Source organism: Elephas maximus, chromosome 8 (genome assembly GCF_024166365.1).
Source record: "Elephas maximus indicus isolate mEleMax1 chromosome 8, mEleMax1 primary haplotype, whole genome shotgun sequence".
Classification (NCBI taxonomy): Eukaryota; Metazoa; Chordata; class Mammalia; order Proboscidea; family Elephantidae; genus Elephas; species Elephas maximus.
The window spans coordinates 76,155,568-76,179,027 of record NC_064826.1 but is presented as its reverse complement, the minus strand read 5'-3'; the positions used below and the strand labels follow the sequence as shown (position 1 = coordinate 76,179,027).

The following is a 23,460-nucleotide window of genomic DNA, read 5'->3' as shown; positions in this document are numbered from 1 at the left end:
ATCTATATAGATATATATAAACTTTTTTTGAAGGAGTTTCCATTGTAATTGTGATTTCTATATATTATCAGATCTATAAAGCATATAGATCTGATAATATACAAATTACAGTATATATAATATATACAATTACAATGGAAACTCCTTGAAAAAAATTGTTTACAGAAATTATCCAAATTTTTTAATTGAGAATTTTACTTTAATTATAGAATTTGGATTTTAGTTATAATTTTATTAAAAGGTTTTCAATATACTATCTTATTTATCCCCAAAAACTGAACAATGTAATTTTTGGGTTCCTCTGCATCATCTCAAACTTGTCAGAATTGAATGTTTGCAGATAGATTGCTAAGCATCTGATAGGTTTACGACTATTGTACTGATCTGGTTTTTTAAATCTAAAAAAAAAAAAAAAAAAAATCACAGACACAGAAAAAAGTCCTGCTTATACACATGAGAACCCTTTCAAGCATTTGGTATTTATTGGAGGCCTTTTGAAGTTACTATAGGAAGCAGGCTGACAGGTGTTGCAACTGGTTGAGCAATACTGCAAATCACATCTGCATTAGCTGCCAAATTTTGATACAGCAAAGTGCATAATTTGTTAATCTGCATTTATTTCATGCTATTGATTTTATAAGGAATAAGAATAACTGTTATTATGACTTTGAATATATGTGATATTATGGGAAGATCTATCATGAAATAGTTTTATATTTTATGATAGTTAACATACATCAAGCAGTCAATACTGCAACCATGTGAAAGAGTTGTTGAGGCCAATTCTGAGGTCACATCCCAAATTTGTTTGAATCAGTGGAGGGAAGCTTTCTGATGATTTATTTGGAAGGGTCAAAGGAAAGTTACATTTTTATAGCAGCTCTGTGCCAGGTCAGGCCACATGTTAAGTCAGGTATTAGCCTGGATACAGAACAATGGTGCCTAAGTAACTTCTGCCTTTTCCTGTGTCCCTCCCAGAGTTCCTGAGCCAGGGCTTGAGTTTTATCCCATGAACTGAAGAGGGAGTGGGGGAAAGCCAGCGGTGAGATGGGTGAGATGAGACTTTTCTTTTGAAAAGGTGGCTTCATTTCCAATTGGAAGGCAGTGCATTAGTACCTCTCACTTGTGCTGTGCTTGTACCATCAAAAGTACTTATTTATGGTTACCACAATTAAGCTGCATCAGAGATAAGAACACACTTTCTGAAATTATGGTTTCGATCTTGGAATTTTAAATTACATTATTAGCTGCGAATACATATCTGAGACTTTTCGAAGCTGTGTACTTAATTACATTAAAAAACTGGCAATAGTAGCTGCTTCCAGGATGGGGGCAGGTAGAAAAGAGGAGAGAGGGTGAAGAGAAGAGAGAACTAGAGTGAGAAGAAGACTTAATGTTTTTTTAAGATTCTTTTTACCACATGCTTGCCTTACTTTTTCAATTATAAGTTAATACACATTAGATTGAGAAGTGAAAAATAAAAACTGAAAACAATGGGTTTCAGTCTAGGAAAATACCCACTTCGTGACTATAAAATGTGCCAACTCCTTCAGGTTCATTGGGCACCATTCAGTCTTGTGCATCACATACTTGGATATCCATTCATAGAAACAACATATGAGCCATGGACATGACAAAGTTGGCCCAAAAGCCCTGTAGATTCCTCCCGGGAGGTTTGATTCTTAAAGTTGTTTCACTTCTGCTGACTTCCATAAAGACTGGATTTCTCTGTAGTGGAGTCTGGATCAAGGACGGACTGATTTTCCTGTGCCTCAGTTTCCTCATATAAAATTAGGATAGTAGCAATATATCAGGCAGCCCTGGTGGTTCATTGGTTAAGCCCTTGGCTGCTAAATAAAAGGCCAGTGGTCCAAACCCACCAGTGGTTCTGTAGGAGAGAAGACCTGGTGATCTGCTCCTGTAAAGATTTACAGCCTAGGAAACCCTGTGGGCCACTTCTACTGTGTCATACAGGGTCACTAGGAGTTGGAATTGACTCCATGGCACACAACAACAATACATCAGGCGATATTGGTGGTTTAGTGGTAGAATTCTTGCCTTCTATGCAGGAGACCCCTGTTTGACTCCCTGCCAGTGCACCTCAAGGACAGCTATCACTTGTCTGTCAGTGGGGACTTGCTTGTTGCTGTGATGCTGATCAGGTTTCAGTGGAGTTTCCAGACTAAGACAGACTAGGAAGAAAGGCCTGGTGATCTACTTCTGAAAATCAGCCATTGTGCATGGGTCACAGGAGCCAAATTAACAGCAGCTAGCAACAACAATGTAGTAAGATGACTTGTGCTCAGTGGAGAGAAGCATGCAAATGGAATGACAGGGCAGATGAACTCAAATATCAAAGTAGGATATTTTAACCACAATTTGGTCAGGCAGCTGTCTCTTTCTGCTACAGCTTCTCGTCTGTCACATTTCTCCTTGTGTCAAGGGCATTCCAGTAGCTGTGGGCATTCTTGGGATCCTGCTAAGGGGAAATTGAATGAGGAATATGTCATTTTGGCTGTAGTTTGGAAAGTCGTTTTGGAAAGTTTCAGTAAAACAAATGAGGAATAACAGATATCTTTTGACATCTTATTATTTATTTGTTGAAGAGCTGGGAGAAAATTCAGATAAAAAGTAATGGGATGTGAAACAATGATGATGAAGAATAAAAACATTACAAATTAGTCTGACACTGAGAAGCAAATTGTGACCAAAAATTTCAGATCTTATCAAAGGCAGTAATTCATCAAAAGGAGAGATAATTTCAATCTGAAGTAGTAAGTACATTCTTGGATTAATAATTAATGGCTTGAAGAAGAGTGAATAATGTGAATTCACCAGAAAAAAGATTAAAACTTCTTGCTAATTTGACATGAAATACTGCTATTTTTAAAAATAACATAGAACTCAGGGTATACCACTACAAGGAGGACATGGACAAAAACCGGTTAGTAAGTGCTGCCAATTCAAACAATTCTAGATTGGATACTGTACAAGAAAACTAGAAAATGTCCTGAAATCTTATAGTTCATAAAAGAATGATAGAGGGTACACCAAATTAGACCACAATCCACAAAATTTACAAAACAATGGATGGTAAAACTGACATTCTTCTCAACTATCAATAATAATAATTCTAAAACTATTTTTAATCTATGGTAGAGGAAAATCCAAATTATCTTTCTATTCTCACTGTAAAAAATATTACAAAATCATTTCTTTATAAAGAGGCAGAGGATTTGTTTTTTTTTTAATGTAGGGAGGAAAAAGTGTGCAGGTGTGTAAGGCAGTTAATTTAAAAATATATACACTTTATCTTTCCAGGGGAAAAAAAGATTAGGATCTGTAAATATTTTTATAGGACCAAAATTTATGACTGGTATCAATAAGGATATCCGACAGATGATATTGGAAGCTCTGAAAGGCAGATTCATAACTGTAAAAATGGCTTGGGGGTGATGTCTGATCTCCTCTAACCTCACAAGAGGGAAGGAAAATCAAGATCAATTGCTGAAGGCTCATTTTCACAACATGCCTCCTCTCTCCACCATTTTTACCAATTCTGACACGAACCATCCCTGCCGCAGCACTTTCTACTGGGTTCAAGAATTCATTGCAATGGCCACAGAGAACTCACAGACTATTTTCACAATTATGGGGTCTGTTATGAAAGTAACAGTTACTACTCAGGCTCAGAAACGCTGGGGATACGGCTCTTCCATCAGGATAGCCTCTTCCCAGCCATGCTCGGAGGCATGCTGTCCTGGCCCTCAGTCTCTGTTCAAAGACATTCAGCTTCCTCTCTCTGTGGGCCGGGAAGCCCACCTTGCCACCGCCTGCCGTGGGGCATCTAATGACAGGTCTCTCCTTCCTTGGTGGTAGTAGGCTCTTCTCCTTCCTGCCTCTGGGGTGGCTTATTTCAAGCCTAGCAGGGTGGCAAAACTGACCAATCCCCTTTGGTGGGCCGAAATTACCCTATCACACAGTCCTGCCCAATCACTTGGGTGCAAGTTACAAGACAATGGCGAGAAAGACCATATTAAGTAATTCATTATACTACAGTAGCTCTTTTATTTACCAAAGTATCTAATGCTTAGACAATACCTGGCATATGGTGGGTAAAAAAAAAATAATGGTGGGTAAGCTGCTAATAATTTTTTTTTTTTTAATGAATGTAGAAGTCTCACCTGGAATTGGGAATATGACCATAATGGCAATCTCCATACAGTGAATTTTAGAACTAGTATAAAATTAGAGTATGGATTTTTTTATATGGACTGCTTAAATTCTCAGTTTTAACATAATAACACTACCACTAATAATATTACCATTCTTTAACTCACAGGGTGCTCAAACTGATAAGTATATAATGGTCTTACACAAGAATGAAATTTCATAAAGCTATGCTTATACCAGCTTCATATTTTCCCTATGTCAATTAATTGGTATTGTTAAAAACATCACTTGGAACCGCTACTCTTTGAAGTAACACATTCAGCAGCTACTTGCATTTAATTTTTTTAAATGAAGTCCAAAGTGCTCTTTAAAATGTCAGCTGAAAGTAATTCAGATAAAATGCCAACATATTCCAGCCCTAGACCTCTTATTTGAGGAGTAATACAATCATAAGTGACAAGAATCAACCTTCAAGATAATTTACTGTAAACGCAATCTTTTAAAATGTTGTTTTTTGTATAAACATAGCCTAGTCTCATTCTTCATTAAAACTAGGCCTTTAACTCTTTAACCCTATGGTGTGGATTCATCAGAAATTTACTCCCTATGAAGCTCTTTATGATCCCAACAGTCCTGATTCTTCCAGATTGTTTTATTTCCAAACTATAAATATTGTTTTTTCACTGCTTAGTGTGGAAATTCAGCTACCTCCATATTACATGCTTACTGAAGTAGAAAACTGCCCAATCAGATAGGAAAACATTTGGCTGTGAATAAATCAGCATTTGTCGAGGATTTCAAAGTGTGAAACTAGGCAGACAAGCACATATCCTAAGAGCTCTGCTTTCTTTTGCTTCCCTGCAGAGAAATCAGAAGGCAAATATAGCCACCACTGCCATCTGTCTAAATACTTGAGTGTGTTGTCTTGAATTAACACAGCAGAACTAGTGGGAGATGTAATTAAGATTTTATTTTTACATTTCATCACCAGATGCTCTACAATATAGATTTATCCATAGGTGTTCAGGCTGATTCAGTTTTTAATAAGGAAAACAATGAGGGTTTAAAGATCAACTACTTCTTAGAGAAACTAACATATTGAATTTTAGTGTTCATGGATTTTATCCCTTTCTAAAACTTTAAATGATGAATTGCTATAGATTTCATCCAGAGGGAAAAATCATATCCCTGTATGTATTCATAAAACAAAATCTGACATTATCACTAAAGTTCTAAATATTAATTATAAATTCTGTTGTTCCACTCTGTGACCTATCAGTAGTGCTTAGCACAGTACCTTGAATAGAATATACACTCAATAAAAATCTTTTAAATAAATGAAACCCACGAAGGTTATTATGATTTTCATACAGTCACTTGAAGAAGTATATGAATCAGAGAGAATTCTCTACAGCATTAAAAAAAAAAAAAAAATTTTATCCAGGAACAAAAGACTCTTGGACTATTTGCAAAACTCCGCTAAATGGGAGCTAAATAAAAGCATAAATCTTTACAAAAGGTCATTTTCAGCTTGAGCCCTGGAGAGATAACTCGATTTAATTCTTATTAGAAAATTCTTTTGTCAATTATAAATTCAAATGTGTTTAAACATTCACATTCCTTATTTTGGCATAATAATTGAAAAATAATAAGTTTTGAGTGATTCTCCCATTCTTCCCAAGAGAAAACAAATTCATATGAAAAAAGGTTATTTTTGTGAAAAGCCTTTTTTTTTTTCTGAAATAGTTTTAACTTTCAATTGAAGAGTCCACTGGACTATAAGCTGCCTGTGGGCAATGTCTGTGTCTTTTTTTATTTCTTTCTACCTCTAAAACCTAATAAATTCTCTAGCCCAAATTAGAAATTCAATCGATGTTTTCAGAACGAGTTGATTGGCTGACAAAAGATTTCTTGCTCTGCTGATTATGTATGTAGCTTTTAAAAAGAGTTTGATACTTAAATAGTAGTTATTTGGCATTTGAATAAATACGCATAAATATTTAATACATATATAATAAATATATTTAATAAGCACAAATATATGTGTATGTATAAACACTCTTCCCATTACATCTGTAAATGGGGCTGTATATTATTGAAAGGCCATAGGAATATTTATAACCACCATTTACTTTTCATTGGGCTTGGTTTTACTTCTCAAATAGATATACATGACCCTATAGTTAATTCTAAAGATAATTCTAAATAAAAATTTCTTAAAAATAATTCATACAAACACATGCACAAACACTTAAATAGCGGGTGAGAGAGAGATTTGGACAGGAAAAGCAAACTAATCACGGTATTAGTCCAATTAATTTTAATTTGGCCTTTCATTGAATCTTGCCACTAACTCACATGAAAGGTTTTGCCATTTTCAGACTGCATTTCAAGCACATCTCTCTTGGTTAAATGTAACATGACAATGATTTTTATATCAGATGATACATATATGAGGGACTAGCTTAGTATTTCTCTGAAATACTGGCTGCAGTGAAACATGGAGCCCGTGGGCCCACAGTGGGAAGGGGCCCTCTGGAACATCAATCATGAACAATTCTATAAAGAAAAGTCTCGAGTAGTTACAGTCAATGTCGTCACTCTAACCTATACTCATCTGAATGCAGGCATTTTTTCTACTGTGGAGATTTCATTTCCCTTCAGCATCAACCCAGTCACTCCTCAGCATTTATCATATTGCTTGCATATTCTTTTTTATGCAGAGGATTCTCTAAAACATATGCTTCTTAGAACACATTTTCCTCATTTTGATTTGTCCCTCTCAGACAGGAAGTATGAATATTTCTAAGTGTGTTTTATTTAGAAAGAACTTTACAATTAACAATAGGCTCATGCTTATCTTTCTGAAAAGTAAGTAGTTATAAAGATTACTTCTGTACTCTTGATCGAGTACAGTCTTTAACCAGTCAACAATTTTCCAACCAGAAGAATCAAATAAAATAATTAAGACTGTGTAGAACGGTGCAAATAGTTAAAATGCGTGACTGCTAACCAAAGTGTTGGCGGTTGAAGTTCACCCAGAGGTACCTTAGAAGAAAGGCCTGGCAATCTACTTCTGAAAAATTAGCCATTGAAGAACCTATGGAACACAGGTTTTACTCTAACACACAGGTAGTTGCTGTGAGTTGAAATCAACTCGACAGCAACTGAAAAAAAATATATGTATATATAAGAATGGAATAAGTTTAATCTTAAAAGAAATGATTTCAGACAGGACATTAATTATTTAGAGTGTTTACTTTTATGCCTTATAGAGTTCAATTCAAACGTGTCTTTCAATTTCAGTTGAAGACATAGTTGTGTATTTTTTAGGTAATGTAAGATAGAGAATCCCTGAGAGCTATATTACTGTATCAAGGAAATAATTCATTGCAATGAATGTATAGTAAGCATTTGATTAATTGATATACCAGATATACTTAATTTTTCAGTGTCTATTAAAGTATAATATCTTGCTGGTAACCTCAGTACAATAGTAATTTCATTAATATTTTAGGTCTCTAAAGCATTCAATTCACTCAAAGTGTTAATGAACAGCAAGGCAGTCATAAGAACTCTTAAAAGAAATTTCAAAATCACTTGGTAATGTAAAAACTGTCTTTTCCATCCTTGGCTCATTTCATTCTGACTGAAGCTCACACAAACAATGTCCTAGGAGATCATATACACAATTCAAAGAATTTACTTAGCAATGATCATTAGAACTCAGTTATCCTATCTTCATCATCCACACTTAACAGTGCTTTGCTTTGTGCTTTGCTGGTCTCTCTATCCTCTTCTTTTAGCCCTTGCTTCTTAATTTACCCAGCCCTCAGATGGCACTAGTTTTTTTTTTTTTTTCCAAGTAAAAAAGGAAACAAAAAAAATTTTTTTTGTTTTCTTTTTTACTTGATCAAAGTTCATGCTTGGATCTCCTTTCCTAGCTTTAACTTCTGAAAGCACCCCAGGCTCTTGTTTTGCCTTTGATTTTAGGAACGGCCACTAGACTTATTTCTTGATACACTTCTCACCCAACCTCCAAGTTAGAAGGCAGAGCTTATGTAGCACTCCTGTTCTGAAGTTAAAGGACTAGCGCTCAGTACTATCCTCCATATCCATAAAGCAATTTCTCAGCCTGGGCAGTGTTGATATTTTTGACTAGATAATTATGTGTTGGAGCCCTCGTGGTGAAGTGGTTGAGAGCTATGGCTGCTAACCAAAAGGTCAGTAGTTCGAATCCACCACCTGCTCCTTGGAAACCCTTATGCGGCAGTTCTATTCTGTCCAATGTGAGTCAGAATCAACTGGATGGCAACGAGTTTGCCTTTTTTTAAATTATGTGCTGTTGGGGCTGTTTTGTCCATTGTAAGGTGTTCAGCAGCATTAACCCACTACCCATTAGACGCTAATTGCATTTTTCCCAGTATGGACAACCAAAACGTCTCTAGACATTTCCAAATGTTCCCTGGGAGGCAAATCACCCCCATTTCAAAATCATTGCTATAATGTTGTAAGAGCGTGGAAGGCAGTGAGGTAGAATTATCTACTCAATACAACCTTGTTGAGCAAGCTGCTATGTGCAAGGGACTGTCATATGTGTGGTGAGAAACATAAAGGGTCAAGCACAGTTTTCTGTCCTCATGGGACTTGCAATATAGTGTGAGAAATGATCACAAATAAGTAGAACAACAACAACAAAAATATGACATGAGTATTATGATTTGTCAATATGCATTCAGAGGAAGGAAAACGACATTCTTGTTGGAAAAATCAAGAATGATGCTTGGAGAATGTAGCACTTAGGTAGGCCTTGAAAGAAGAGTAAGATTCCAAGAGACCACGATGTGAAGTTAAGGTCTGGGAGGAGGAATAAATAAAACATCAAAATGGCTTTGAATGCCAAGGAATTTGGATGCTATAGTTTGTTATGAAGAGACTTTCATTTGAGTTTGTTATATTTTTGATGAGGGGGAATGACATGATCAGATGATGTCAGAGGTTCATGGCTCCTGTTTTCTTGTTTTTACTGTTAACTCTTTCCCCACCCTTCACTCACAACATAGATTGTAAAGGGAGTAATAAGGAGTTGTGACCAGTTCAGCAAATGACCCAGAGAACTTCTGCTGGACAAAGGTGATAAACTCAGATAGAATAAAGTCAATACATGTAGCTTATTATTATAAAATTTTTATATTTATTATTTGGAGACCCTGGTTGCGTAGTGGTTAAGCGCTACGTCAGCTAACTAAAAGGTTGGCAGTAAAAATTCACGAGGCACTTCTTGGAAACTCGATGGGGCAGTTCTGTCTTAAAGGGTCGCTATGAGTCAGAACTGAGTAGATGGCAGTAGATTTGTTTTATTTTTTGGTATTATTTGTTTATAATAATGTGTTATTATACAATTAAAAAAGCTTAAGATATGATCTCTTCTTTGAAAAGCTTAACCATTTCAAATATAGGCAGAAAAAAAAATTTAAGCTTCTGTGTTTGAAGTTTCAGTATCAAATTTGCACCCAAGTTTTAATTATATAGAAACTTAAAGCAAATATGAATAAGAAAGGCAAAAGAAATAATCTAAAACTCGCTAACTAGGCTATTTGTTCTTAATCTTTTGGGACTCATGTATCCCTTTGAGTATTTAGTGAAAATGATAGCATTTATCCTCAGAAGAACACACTTAGGCACATATTCATAAAATTTGTTATGAAACTTCAGGCTGTACCTGACTTTCTAGGCACCCATGGTTCTCAGGTTATAAAACCCTGGCAGAAAATCACAGGAGACAGAATGAGAGCATTGGTTCAGAGATCTAAGAAGTACCAGAAGTACCTAAAATACTATGAAGGGCAATTTAGAAGCTGAAAACCCTGGGTTCACTATAAAGACTTTAATTCGTTTTAACTAATACATAATCAAAAAGCATTTAGCTATCATTCTCCACTAAACTTTTTTGCAAATGGAACTTACCTCTATTTGATGTAACAATACTCTCTTTCTTAAAAGCCATAGAATAGAAAGACAGATATATTCCTGAGATGAAACTGAGAAGACTTTAGGCTTATTCCAAGCTGTTTAAACTTGGACTAGTAACTCGATATCTCTGAGCTTCAGTTGTATTCTTTTTTATAACCGGATATTGGACTAGATTATTTTTAAGCTGCTTATAAATTCCGCGATTTAAATTAAGCCACCTAAATCTAAAATATTAAGACAAGTAAATAACTTCTATTAAAGACAAGAATAGACAAGTAAATAACTTCAATTAAAGACAAGAATAGCTGCACTTATTTCTATAATAACATATTTTCAGGAAGTGGTTCAAAGCTAGATGTGGTTGAATTGCTAAATGACTGAATTTGCGAAAGTGGGCGATAATTAACTCTTATTAATGACTTCTCCATGCCATTGAATTGGAAGGGTTTTCTACCTGTGACGAATCATCCACCACACTGAAGGTGGTCTTCCCTGACTCCAACGTTCCTAGAGACCTTACCAGGAAATTTCATTGTGATTGCCTGGGTTCTGTGTAGTACTTGGTTTTTAAACTAAGAAAAAGAAAATAAAAAGAGCTTTCGATTCAGTTATCACCATATTTTAGCCTGCAAGGGCAAAAGGTTTTTTTGTTTTGTTTTGGTAAAAAGAGCTTGACATTAAAAAACAAAACAAAACAAAGCACTTAGCTAGAACTGCCGTCATCTAAATGCACTCACCATTTGTGCGACTTTAAATCTGGTTGCACATATGCCCAGACCAAGGATCAGAAATACATCTGGGTAGCAGAAGCAGGTCCCTGTAGTCTCCTCCACCTCCTTTTGTTGTTTGTTTTTGTAACACATGTTAGGTCCCAAAGAGACAAACAAGGATAAAATGGTTTTCTCCTTTCCATCTGGTTCTCTGCCAGAGGTACAAAGTCTGAGCAAAGCATCAGGTTTCAATGTTCTGAACTGCTGAGGGACCCCATTTTCTTATTCTTTTATCATCATTGTTTTTCTCAACAGATATTTTTCCACTAAGTATGAGGCAGTGTAGTCCAATAAAATGTAGGGCTTTGTCTACTTACCATCCCAATTTCTAATTATTAATACTGCATTTTTCTTTTCTGTCTTACTTTATACTTTCATTCTGATAGAAGGGCTGTATATTTGCATTTTAAACTCCTTAATTATAAAATACAGATAGTTCTTGGATTACAAATCAGTTCTGCTCTATGGATATATCGCACGGTCTGCTATTTGGAACTCAGAGTACGTTTTTCATACAAATACATTTTTTTAAATGGGGAATAGGACTCCAAGTTAGTCCTCCAAAATATATATTGCATCTTTTTTGCATGCAAGCATTTCTGTCCATCCCATAATGGGAACTGAGAAGCCCTTGAAAGATGGTGCAGGGTGGGAGACAAGGACTCTGCCTCCTTTAAGTATGTAGACCCAGTGAGGAGGACCCAATTGGGGAGGTGATGATGATACCTATCCCGTGGAGGCATGCAACATTGCTGTGTGGCAATACTACCATGACTTCCATTCCAGGTGAGTACAGGACCCCACAAGCAGAGGGCAGTGTAGTCATGGCAGCTGTTTACATTCGTAAGTCAATTGTAAATTGAGTATTTTAAAGTTAAAAACCAAAAGTTAGAGATGGCCAAAAAAAAAAAAAAGATTAAACCCTGCTAGACACAAAGTTGGAGCCCTGGTAGCACAGTGGTTAAGAGCTCGGCTGCTAACCAAAAGTGGGCAGTTCGAATCCATCAGCTGTTCCTTAGAAACCCTATGGGGCAGTTCTACTCTGTCTTAGAGGGTTGCTATGAGTCAGAACCAACTTGACAGCAATGGGTTTTTTTTTGTTGTTGTTGTTAGATACAAAGTTACAGTCTTGAAGTGTCTTTGAGACATTGAGGAATCTATTTTTTTTTTTTTCAAAATGCAAGTGAACCTTACTGTATATTACTACAGCTGTGATTTCTTTCATCTGAATTTTTATTAAAATTTTTTAAAACATTCACAAAAGTGGAAAGAATAATAGCATGAATTTTCATATATCCATCACCCTAATTAACAATTATCAACATTTTGATCCATTGTATCAGCTATCTTTTTATCTTTTTCATAGCTAAAATATTAAAACAAAACCTAGGTCTCATGCTGTGTATACGTACTTCAGTTACTCATCTCTAAAAACAGTTATTTTCTTACAAAATAACAATGTCGTTATAACTCCCCATTAAAAAAAAAAAAACAGTAATCTTTATATCATTTAATAACCTATCCATAATCAACTTTCCCTCATTGTCTATAAAATGTCCTTCACGGTTGGCTTCTTCAAATCAGCATCCAAGTGAGGCCCACACATCATATTTGATAGTTACGTACCTTACATATCATTTCATCTAAAGCAGTCCCATTCCATTCCCCACCTCCCCCACCCCAGGCCACTGATCTATTGCCAAATTCATATCAGTGGCAATTCCCCCCCTTCATTATTATTTAACTTATTCCTTTATTTCTGATATAGTCTCTAAATGGAAGTTAATACTATAGGTAACTTCTTAAAATATCATAATTATGTATTGATTTGTCATTTGTAGGCTCTAATAAATCAGTCTAGAGGGTGATTAAAGGGAGTACAACATTCTCTTATCTGCCACTGTTGATGGGAAAAATGTATAATGCAGTCAAGATTACAAGGATTCCCATGTTACCCAATATTAATTATGTAATAAACCAAATACCTTAATCATGCCTGCTGAACTGTTTTATGATACCTACCTGGCTCCTAGATTTTAGAGAATTTATCATAGAATTTGCAGCCTTTGGCATATATAATGCTTAGAGGGAAATGATGAGAAAGAATATTACAGAGTTAGGGACCAGATCTTGAAGGTTCTTAATTAACAACAAGGCATCTTCAAACATTAGACTTTGAATTGTGCCTGTAGAATGAACCGGAAGGAGGACAATACACAGGTAAGAAACCAGGTAAGATTCTATTTGAACAAGCAGGATCACCCTAATGCAATAAATAACAGCTGCAATGGTAAGTTGTTGCTCCATGGCTCATTGCAGGGTGAAAAAGATGCCAGAAAAAAATATAATACTACATTTTCCCTCCACTAGTGGAATCGACTCGACGGCACTGGGTGCTGGTAGTGATGCTCTGTTAGCATGAAAAATCAAAACCATAGTTGAAAGTTAGAAAACATTAAACAGCATGAAGTCTGTGAGAACTTGCCTTGGTGAGGTAGTGTATAAATACAGTAATCTATGTAATCTTTAGAACAACCTTATATTATAATGTAAATACTGTTATTACTCCCATTTACAGATTAGGAAATTAAGTTATAAAAAGGTTAATTTATTTCCCCACCATCACGTAATAGTAAGTAGAGGATCAGGGACCTGAATCGAAGCAGTCTAGTTCTGAACCATATTACTCTTGTACTGCCTCTCAGAGCAGAGTTATGAGTTTACTGTTGCATTTATTTGAGCTCTAGGTGGTAGAGAAACTTCTTCCAACTCTATGATGCCAACTCTGAAATTTGTAATATCTCCTAACAGACCACGTGGGGTTTTAATGTAATTACTTTACTTATTACATATGTATTGCATGTACATTTAGTGATAGCTATTCCTTTTGTTTAAACAGGTAATAAATAACCTTGGTCCTTTGGAACTGATTCTTAATACTCCAAGCCATCATAGGGTTCATCATGGTAAGCAAGTTCTATTTCTTCTTCCTTTCCGTCTTCAATTATTTAAAAATTGTATTATTATTTTGCATTACTTTACTTCATCACAATTATCCAACATAGCACACATTGTACAAATAGGTATAATTTCTTCCTTTGTACGTGAACAGGCCCCATCTTCCAAGTATGGATTGTAGGGGGTGGGGGGACTTCCTCTATCTGGTATTTAAATTTTCCTTTTTACCTAGATCTCAGCTCAATTGTAGTGAAAAAAAATGAGTTAACCAGCTGAGGGCATACGTACTCTTATGTCTTGAAGGAATATATTGAAGTCCATTCTTTGACCTCAAACCCAAGGGTCATTCCTATCTACAACCAGAGACTCTGGTCTTGAAAACTGTTGGGATTTGAAGGAGACCTAATAAACAACATCTCACCTTCTCTGCCTAAGATCTTTGTACAAACTCACTACACACTGCATTTGTCTGATAAGAGGAAAATCTCATGTGGTTACTGCCTAAGTTTTAAACACACCAGTTTAACTAATAACAGAAGTGTGCACATTTGTGCACCAAACACCTTTGCAAGAATGTACATATCAGCATTATTTGTAATAGGAAAAAAAAAATGTTCATAAGCAGTAAAATAGATATATCATAGACTGCTCAAGAATGGAAAATTTTATAGTAATAAAATGTCTGAACTACTGCTATATGTAATGGCATGAATAAATCTCACAAACATAATGTTGAAAGAAGTAAGCCAATAATAAAAGAATACTATATTGGCACATTTTTATAAATGTCCAGAAAATACAGAAAAACTAAACTACGCTAATATCAGAATAGCAGTTCTACTTGGGAGAGTTACGTTTGAGAGTAGATACAAGAAGGTCTTTAACCATTTCCGTTGAGCCAATTCCGACTCATAGCGACCCTATAGGACAGAGTAGAACTGCTCCATGGAGTTTCCAAGGAGCACCTGCTGGATTTGAACTGCCGACCTTTTGGTTAGCAGCCATAGCTCTTAACCACTACGCCTTTAGGGAGCTGGTAAATGTTTCACTTCTTGTTCTGGGTGACTGTTACATAGCTGTGTTCACTTTGTAAAAATTGGTCAAGCTGTGCTATTATGATTCATACTCTTTTCTGTTTGTATGTCATATGTATATCAAGCAATATAAAATTGTTTGCTTAAAACACTAAATAAAATAAAAATCTGCATGGCTGAAAAAACAATACTCATCATGATAAGGAAGTTCTATTTCTTCTTCCTTTCTTCAAAAATTATATTATTTATTTTGTATTATTTCACTACATCACAATTATCCAGCATAGCAATCACAAACTCTCAAGGTCAAAAACCTTACACACGTTAATTTTCAAGCCTCAAAGATGGGTTTGGGCCCCATCAACACCCCCTCATATTATTTTTTGTGTGTGTGAGCATTTTATTCTGTAATTCTCAAGCTTCTTGGTCCAGTGTACCATGTTTTAAGTGTTTAGAGGACTCAATAAATAAAATCAGTCTTTCCTAAGACTCAAAGAAATTTAGAAATAAGATTAGGCAAATAGAGAACAAAAATCACATTTATGACTGATAAAGCTGACTGAAGGGTGTGCTTCTTCTAACTGAAGACAATCTAGCATCTTAAAACGGACTTCAGAATTAGCCACTAGCAGGCCTTCCTTCCCAAGGGGAGCAAGTGTCTCTCCCCATGGCAGGGAGCCAAGAGGCACAAGTTCACACAGGAAGAGGAGAAAGTACGTCAGACTGCACAGGCTCAGTTTCTTCTTTCAAACGCAACGTTCTCCCCCCACAGAAAACAGTGAGGGAATGGAGAGACCAAGAATGTTATACTCTTGGTTTTTCTCCATTAGAAATGGAACATAAAGGATGGAGAACAAACTGATACCTAAAAAAAGAAATAGTTGCTACTTTCCTCCCCTTGCCCTCAGAGCACCCTCCCACTCTTGTGCTCCGTGTTGCTTTATATTAGGATTTTTCAATCTCAAGACTACTGGCAATTTAGGCCAGATAATTTTTCCTTATGGGTGCTGTCCTGTGCAATGATCTTTAAAAGCAATCCTGGCCTCTACCTACTAAATGTCAGGGGTACTCCTTCTCATTTGTGACCATCAAAAATGTCTCCAGGCATTGCCAAATGTCCCTGAGGGGGGGGGAAAAATGATCCCTGATTGATTACAGTTGTTCAGATTATGTAGAGCTATGAGTGTGCATCTGTGCAGCTAACCCCCATTTTACTTTTGCATTGGGAGAGTTTTTTTCTTGTTTCTTCCCTTTAAAATGCACATTTGCATGTAAGTGTAATGGAATGAAAACACTTGAGTTTTTGAAGTAGTGACTTGGTTAATATTCTCTCTCTCTCTTTTTTTCTCTAAATTTACAATCGTGTTGATAGGGATGTGTCCATTTAAGATTTTTTTTTTTTTAGTATAGTATGAAGAAGCCATATGTAGCCATTTACATAAAAAATTAAATTGCAATTTGAATATTTTGGAGCAGGAAAAGTACCATATATATTATGAGTTAATAAATGTAATCAAGGATAATTTAATTTTAACCAGAATTGAGCCAATTCTGACTCATAGTGACTCTGTAGCACAGAGTTGAACTGCCTGCCCCATAGGGCTGCCAAGGCTATGTTCTTAACAGAAGCAGACTGCCACACCTTTTTTTCACAAAGTTGCTGGTGGGTTTGAACAACTGATTTCTCAGCAGCCTAGCATTTACCCACCGCACCACCAGGGCACTTTTATGATTTAAAAATAAGGAGTCTAAGTAGAGAATTTTCTTCCTGGAGCAGGTAGAGAAAAAGGTAGAGATAACTCATATCAAATTTTAAAAAATGTACCTTTACTATTTCTTTATTTCCTATTTACTTTTTTTTCTGGGTGATTTAATTTTTATTACTCATTGATAAAAAGATAGTCCTGAAAAAAATAATGCTTAGAATTATCTCATCTTAAAAAAAAAAAAAAATTCAAAATTGTGTTCCTCTTTTTAGTAAAATTAAGTGAAAATAAATAAAACAAAAAGTTAATTTGCCAGCAAATAAAGCCTACTGTTGTTAGTAAGGTGACATTATCAGGAAACTCATTTTGTTGCTAAAGACTTAACTTTGTGAATGTGTCCTAAAATATAAGACAAAGAGCATGAATTCATTTAATTATTTTTTAATATTTTGACCCTTAGGTAGAAACCGTTATTGCATCGACAAAAATTATGCTGGTACTCTGATTATATGGGATCGAATTTTTGGTAAGTAAAATGTATAAAACTTTTTTAAAAAATTGAATTATCTCCTTTATTCAGGCAGTAAAAAAATCATATCATTAATGTTTATCTTTCAGGGACATTTGAGGCAGAAAATGAAAAAGTTTTATACGGCCTAACACATCCCATTAATACATTTGAACCATTCAAGGTGCAGGTAATGTAATTAGTTTTTTTCATTTTGAACTTATATAATTTCATAAATAAGAGAAAGAAAAATAATAAGAGAAAAATCAGTTGTTGAAAAGTGAAGTGCATTATACTATCTTTAAAATTGTTTTTTATTTTAATATTTTTTCTAACTGTAAAATAATTTGGAAATAACTCTGACACTCGAATCAAATCAGTTGAGTTACCTTTTAAATATGCCTACTAGCTAGAATGAAAAAAAAAAAGTGCCTCTTTAGCAAACATGTTCTTTCTCAGAGTAGGCCCGAAGTGTACTCATGGATTCAGAAGGAGAGGTATAATTAATGATGATACCACTGTAAGGAAAATATTTGCTTCAAGGCTGCATGAAGCTTAGAAATTCAACTTGAGGACTTTGCCCTACTCAGCTTGGACCTAAATGTCAGGAGGTATTACGGGTTGGTTAGGTCTGCACATTACCTCACCCGCAAAGACTTATTGGACTGGACCAGTTTTCTGTCAGACATGTGGTATTGGTTGTTCACTGGCCTCAATATTGGCACTAGAGAAATAAGGAATGTCTGTGAAGCTCGGATCCATCAGCGTCACACCACCACAAATACTCCTGGGTCTAGCAACTAGTAGATGAGAAAAGGATATGAATGTGTGAAAGGCTGAGATCAGTATATGACAGCTCTGTATAGAAGGCTGCTTATAAAAAAAAGCTTATAGTATGCGGTAAATAAGGAAAGTATAGGTATATGTTGTGTCTATTTTGCAAACCTACTTCCAATTTTCGCAGAAAGTGGAGATAAAATAATCAACATTTCAACATTTATTGAACTCTTATGATGTGCAGAGCACTGCTAAGAATTCAGCACAGAATATTTAATATGATGATTACTAAAACATAATGAGGTAGAAGCTCTTTTTATCCCCAGTTTTTAGTGGATGAAACTGAGGTTCCCAGGTGTTATGGATTGAATTATGTCCCCCCAAAATTTGTGTTGTAAATCCTAACCTCTATGCCTGTGGTTATAACCCCATTTGGCACTGAACTGTCTTTGTTATGTTAATGAGGTAGGATTAGTGTAAGGTGTGTCTTAAACCAATCTCTTTTGAGATACAAAAGATTAAACAAGCAAGGGAGAGAAGCAGAGATGGGCACAGAGAGATGCCAAGCCACACGAAGATCACCCAGGAGCAGAAGCTCAAAGAGACAAGGACCTTCCTCCAGAGCCAAGAGAGAGAGAAAGCCTTCTCCTACAACTAACCAAACCAAAACACCAACCCAGTGCTATCCAGTCGATTCCAACTCATAGCAACCCTACAGGACAACTAGTACCTTGAATTTGTACTTCTAGCCTCCTAAACTATGAGAAATTAAATTTCTGTTTGTTAAAGCCGTTCATTTATGGTATTTCTGTCATAGCAGCACCAGATAACTAAGACACTAGGATTTAAATAATTCTCCCAAGGTCACACAGCTGCTCAGATACAAATGAAGTCTACACAAGGATCAAAAGTTGTTCTCTGAGTATTATTTCTAAACTGGTTCCTATTCTACAAAGTTTATTATTAAGAAAAAACCCTACAACATTTATGCTACATTCCCCTAACATACCATGTTTTTAGTAACACATAACCAAGATAAAAAATGCCATGGAATTGAGAAGAGAGATGTAACCAAGGTGGATTGTAGGCCAAGCCTTAGCTAACTTGCTTAATTCATTTTAACCCTTACATTGTACTGCTCTTATTACATTACAAATGGCCTTCACTTTGCAAATGAAAGTTTTTTTTTTTTTATCTCCTCTTTCTTCAAAAGAGTAAAATTGACCATCTCTCTTCTCAACTGCGTGGCATTTTTTATCTTGGTTATGTGTCAGTTTATTCTACTGTGCTAGCTTCCACGTTGCTATGATGCTGGAAGCTTTACCACTAGTATTTCAAATACCAGCGGGGTCACCCATGGTGGACAGGTTTCAGTGGAGCTTCCAGACTAAGACAGACCACTTCCAAAAGAGATTGGCCAGTGAAAATCTTATGAATAGCAGCAGAACACATCTGATAAGTGCTAAAAAATTAAGCCCCTCGGGTTGTATGGTAGTCAAAATACAAATGGGCCAGAGTTGTCTCCTCAAAGTTGTCACCTCAAAGCTTTCAGGACCTTCATTTGATGATGTGGAACAGCTTAAAATAAGAAGAAACAGCTGTAAACATCCATTAATAACAAGAATGCAATGTACTAAGTACAAATCTAGGAAAATTGGAAATCGTCAAAAATGAAATAGAAAGTGTAAAGATCTATATCCCTAGCATTGATGAGCTGAAATGGGCTGGTATTGGCCATTTTGAATTTGACATTTGTATGGTCTACTATTTTGGCAATGACAAATTGAAAAGGAATGGCATTGTATTCATCATCAAAAAGACCATTTCAAGATTTATCCTGAAGTACAATGTTGTCAGTGATAGGATAATAACCATACACCTACAAGGATGACCAGTTTATATGACGATTAATCAAATTTACGCACCAAATACTAACACCAAAGTAGAAGAAATTGAAAATTTTTACCAACTTCTGCGGTCTGAAATTGATCAAACATGCAACCAAGTGTGCTGAAAATTACTGGTGATTAGAATATGAAAAAGTTGGGAACAAAAAAGAAGGATCAATAGTTGGAAAATATGATCTTGGTGATAGAAACGAAGCCAGGGATTGCAGGACAGAATTTTTCAAGACCAATGACTTATTCATCATAAATACCTTTTTTGAACAACATAAAACATGACTACACACTTGGACCTCACCAGATGAAATGCACAGGAATCCAGTTGACTATATCTGTAAAAAGAGACAATAAAGAAGCTCAATATCATCAGTCAGAACAAGGCCAGGGCAGAACAGATCATCATTTGCTCATACGCAAGTTCAAGTTGACGCTGAAGAAAATTAAAACATGTCCACAAGAGCCAAGCTGCAAACTCGAGTATATCCCACATGAATTTAGAGTCCATCACAGGAATAGATTTGACGCATTGAACGCCAATGATCAAAGACCAGACAAGTTGTGAGAAGACATCAAGGACATCCTACCTGAGGAAAACAAAACGTCACTAAAAAGATAGGAAAGAAAGAAAAGACCAAAATGGTGTCAGAAGAGACTCCGAAACTTGCTCTTAGACATAGTGTCGTAGCTAAAGCAAAAAGAAGAAATGATAAAGTAAAAGAACTGAACAGATTTCAAAGGGTGGCTTGAGAAGACAAAGTATTGCAATGAAATGTTCAAAGACCTGGGGTTAGAAAATGAAAACTGAAGAACACACCTGGCATTTCTCAAACTAAAAGAGCTGAAGAAAATTTTCAAGGCTTGAGTTGTATTACTGGTGGATTCTATGGGCAAAAAATTGAATGAAGCAGAAAACATCAAAGGAAGGTAGAAAGAATACAGGGAGTCATTGAAACAAAAAGAATTAGTCAACACTCAACCATTTCAGGAGGTAGCATATAATTAAGAACCAATAGTACTGGACGAAGATGTCCATACTGCACTGAAGGCACTGGCAAAAAACAGGCTCCAGGAATTGACAAAATACCAACTGAGATGTTTCAACAAACAGATGCAACACTAGAAGCACTCACTTGTCTGTGCCAAGAAATTGGAAGAGCTGGCCAACTGACTAGAAAAAAATCTATAAACGTGCCCATTCGAAAGAAAGGTGATCCAAAGGAATGCTGAAATTATTGAACAATATCATTAATATCATAGCAAGTAAAATTTTGCTGAAGATGATTCCCAAAAATGGTTGCAGCAGTACATCAAGAGGGAACTGCCAGAAATTCAATCCAGATTCAGAAGAGGATGTGGAACAAGGGATATCAGAGCTGATGTCATATCTTGGCTGAGAGCAGAGAATATCAGAAAGATGTTTACCTGTGTTTTATTGACTATGCAAAGGCATTCGACTGTGTGGATCATAACAAATTATGCATAAAACTGCGAAGAATGGCAATTCCGTGACACTTAATTGTGCTTGTGAGAAATGTGTACATAGACTAAGAAGCAGTTGTTCAAACAGAACAAGGGGATACTGAATGGTTTCAAATCAGAAAATGTGCGCATCAGTGTTGTACCCTTTCACAATACTTATTTAATATGTATGCTGAGCAAATATCTGTAAAGCTGGACTATACGAAGAAGAACGGGGTATCAGGATATGAAGAAGACTCATTAACAACCTGCGTTATGCAGATGACACAACTTTGCTTGCTGAAGGTGTGTGAAGAGAACTTGAAGCACTTACTGATGAAGATCAAAGACTATTGATTCGGTATTGATTACACCTCAACATAAAGAAAACAAAAATTCTTACAATTGGACCAATAAGCAACACTAAGATAATGGATGAATAAGCAACTTTATGATAAATGGAGAAAATATTGAAGTAGTCAAGGATTTCATTTTACTTGTATCCACAATCAATGCCCTTGGAAGTGGCAGTCCAGAAATCAAACGATATACTACATTGGGAAAATCTGCCACAAAAGACCTCTTTAAAGTGTTAAAAAGCGAAGACGTCACTTTGAGGACTAAAGTGCGCTTGACCCAAGCCATGGTATTTTCAGTTGCTTCATATGTATGGGAAAGCTGGACAATGAATAAGACTGAATAACTGATGCATTGAACTTATAGTGTTGACGGAGAATATTGAATGTAGCATGGACTGCCAAAAAGAACGAACAAATCTATCTTCTAAGAAATACAGCAAAAATTCTTCATAGAAGCGAGGATGGCGAGGCTTCATTGCACTTTGGACATGTTATCAGGAGGGATCAGTCCCTGGAGAAGGACATCACACTTGGTAAAGTAGAGGGTCAGAGAAAAAGAGGAAGACCCTTGACGAAATGTATTGACACAGTGGCTGCAGCAATGATATGAAACAGCAACGATCGTAAGGATGGCACAACCAGGCAGCATTTTGTTCTGTTGTTCATAGATTCACTATGAGTCAGAATGGACTCAACAGCCCCTAACAATAAGAAATTGTAGGTCCCCAACTTCCAACGTATTTGAGTTATGATGAATTATACTTATGACCATCTTTTTTTTTTATAAATCTGATTGTTAGTAATATGAGCATCTAATTTGTTAATGTTATCATTCTCCTGTCAACCACTAAAGATAAATGAAGGTCAGGTTCATAAAGATACTGATAATAAAAGACATTAATAATGAAAACAACAACAAAAAAAAATGAGACATTCAGATATCGGCGGAACCAACTTATAATGGAGTCATCAGAACAGAACCCAGTTGTAAGTCAGGGATTACCTATATAAACAAAGTGGTTAAGTTACATTTAACAATAAAATAAAACAGAAGATTTGTTTTTGTTTGTTTTGTTTTGAGTTTGTCTTATTTTTAATTAGTAATATTTTTATTCTTCCTAGTTCCACCATTTGTTGTACATATGGACTATATTCTGGGCCACACCTGGATTCTTCAATAAGTTTTCTGTCATATTTAAAGGACCAGGATGGGGTCCAGGTAAACCAAGACTAGGACTGAATGAAGAAATCCCAGAAGTAAGTAGAGTTCATGGAGTTAGTGATAGCGGGTTTTAGTCTTATATTGTCAGGTCGAGAACCTGCCTATGCTTATGCTGCCTTCATGCAAATTCAAAAATTGATGTTCCCTTAGATAGGTGAGACTCTGTGATCCACGATTTAATGAGTACACACAACCTAGCGGCCCATAAGAGGTATGCCTTGTCCCAGGCAGGCACTGCTTCCTAATGAAGAACACTGTAAGGAGCGGAGCAGCAGAGGCCAGTGTTTTCGTGCGGGGCGTACGCTGCACAAACACACATGGGTCTGTCGCACATTCCTAGAACATCAGAGATGGAGGGAACTTTAGAGATGATTCAGCCTAACCTTAATTTTGCTTGTGAAAACTGAGGTCCCCAGAATGGAAAGTCAGGTTACACTCCAAGAGGATATGGCTATTCAGGTTAGACCATAACTAGTAGTGCGATTAAATACAAAAACCCCATTATTTACCCCAAGAAAGCAATTTAGAGATTTTAAAGTTCTGGAAACAGAAAGAAAAAGTCAATTTCAATTTTGAATTCCTCTTATAGGGATGAAAAGATACTTTTTTTAATCACTC

The 23,460-nt window shown here is 35.9% G+C and overlaps 1 protein-coding gene across 1 annotated transcript in view; it reads left to right on the top strand.

Moving 5' to 3' along the window:
• The window catches only part of AGMO (alkylglycerol monooxygenase), a 386,087-nt gene that overhangs the window by 158,629 nt on the left and 203,998 nt on the right, over window positions 1-23,460 (top strand). The window contains exons 6-9 of the mRNA XM_049893554.1: window positions 13,816-13,882; window positions 17,075-17,140; window positions 17,233-17,312; window positions 22,743-22,877. Of these exons, the coding sequence (XP_049749511.1) occupies window positions 13,816-13,882; window positions 17,075-17,140; window positions 17,233-17,312; window positions 22,743-22,877 (348 nt within the window). The remainder of the gene's footprint in view (window positions 1-13,815; window positions 13,883-17,074; window positions 17,141-17,232; window positions 17,313-22,742; window positions 22,878-23,460) is intronic.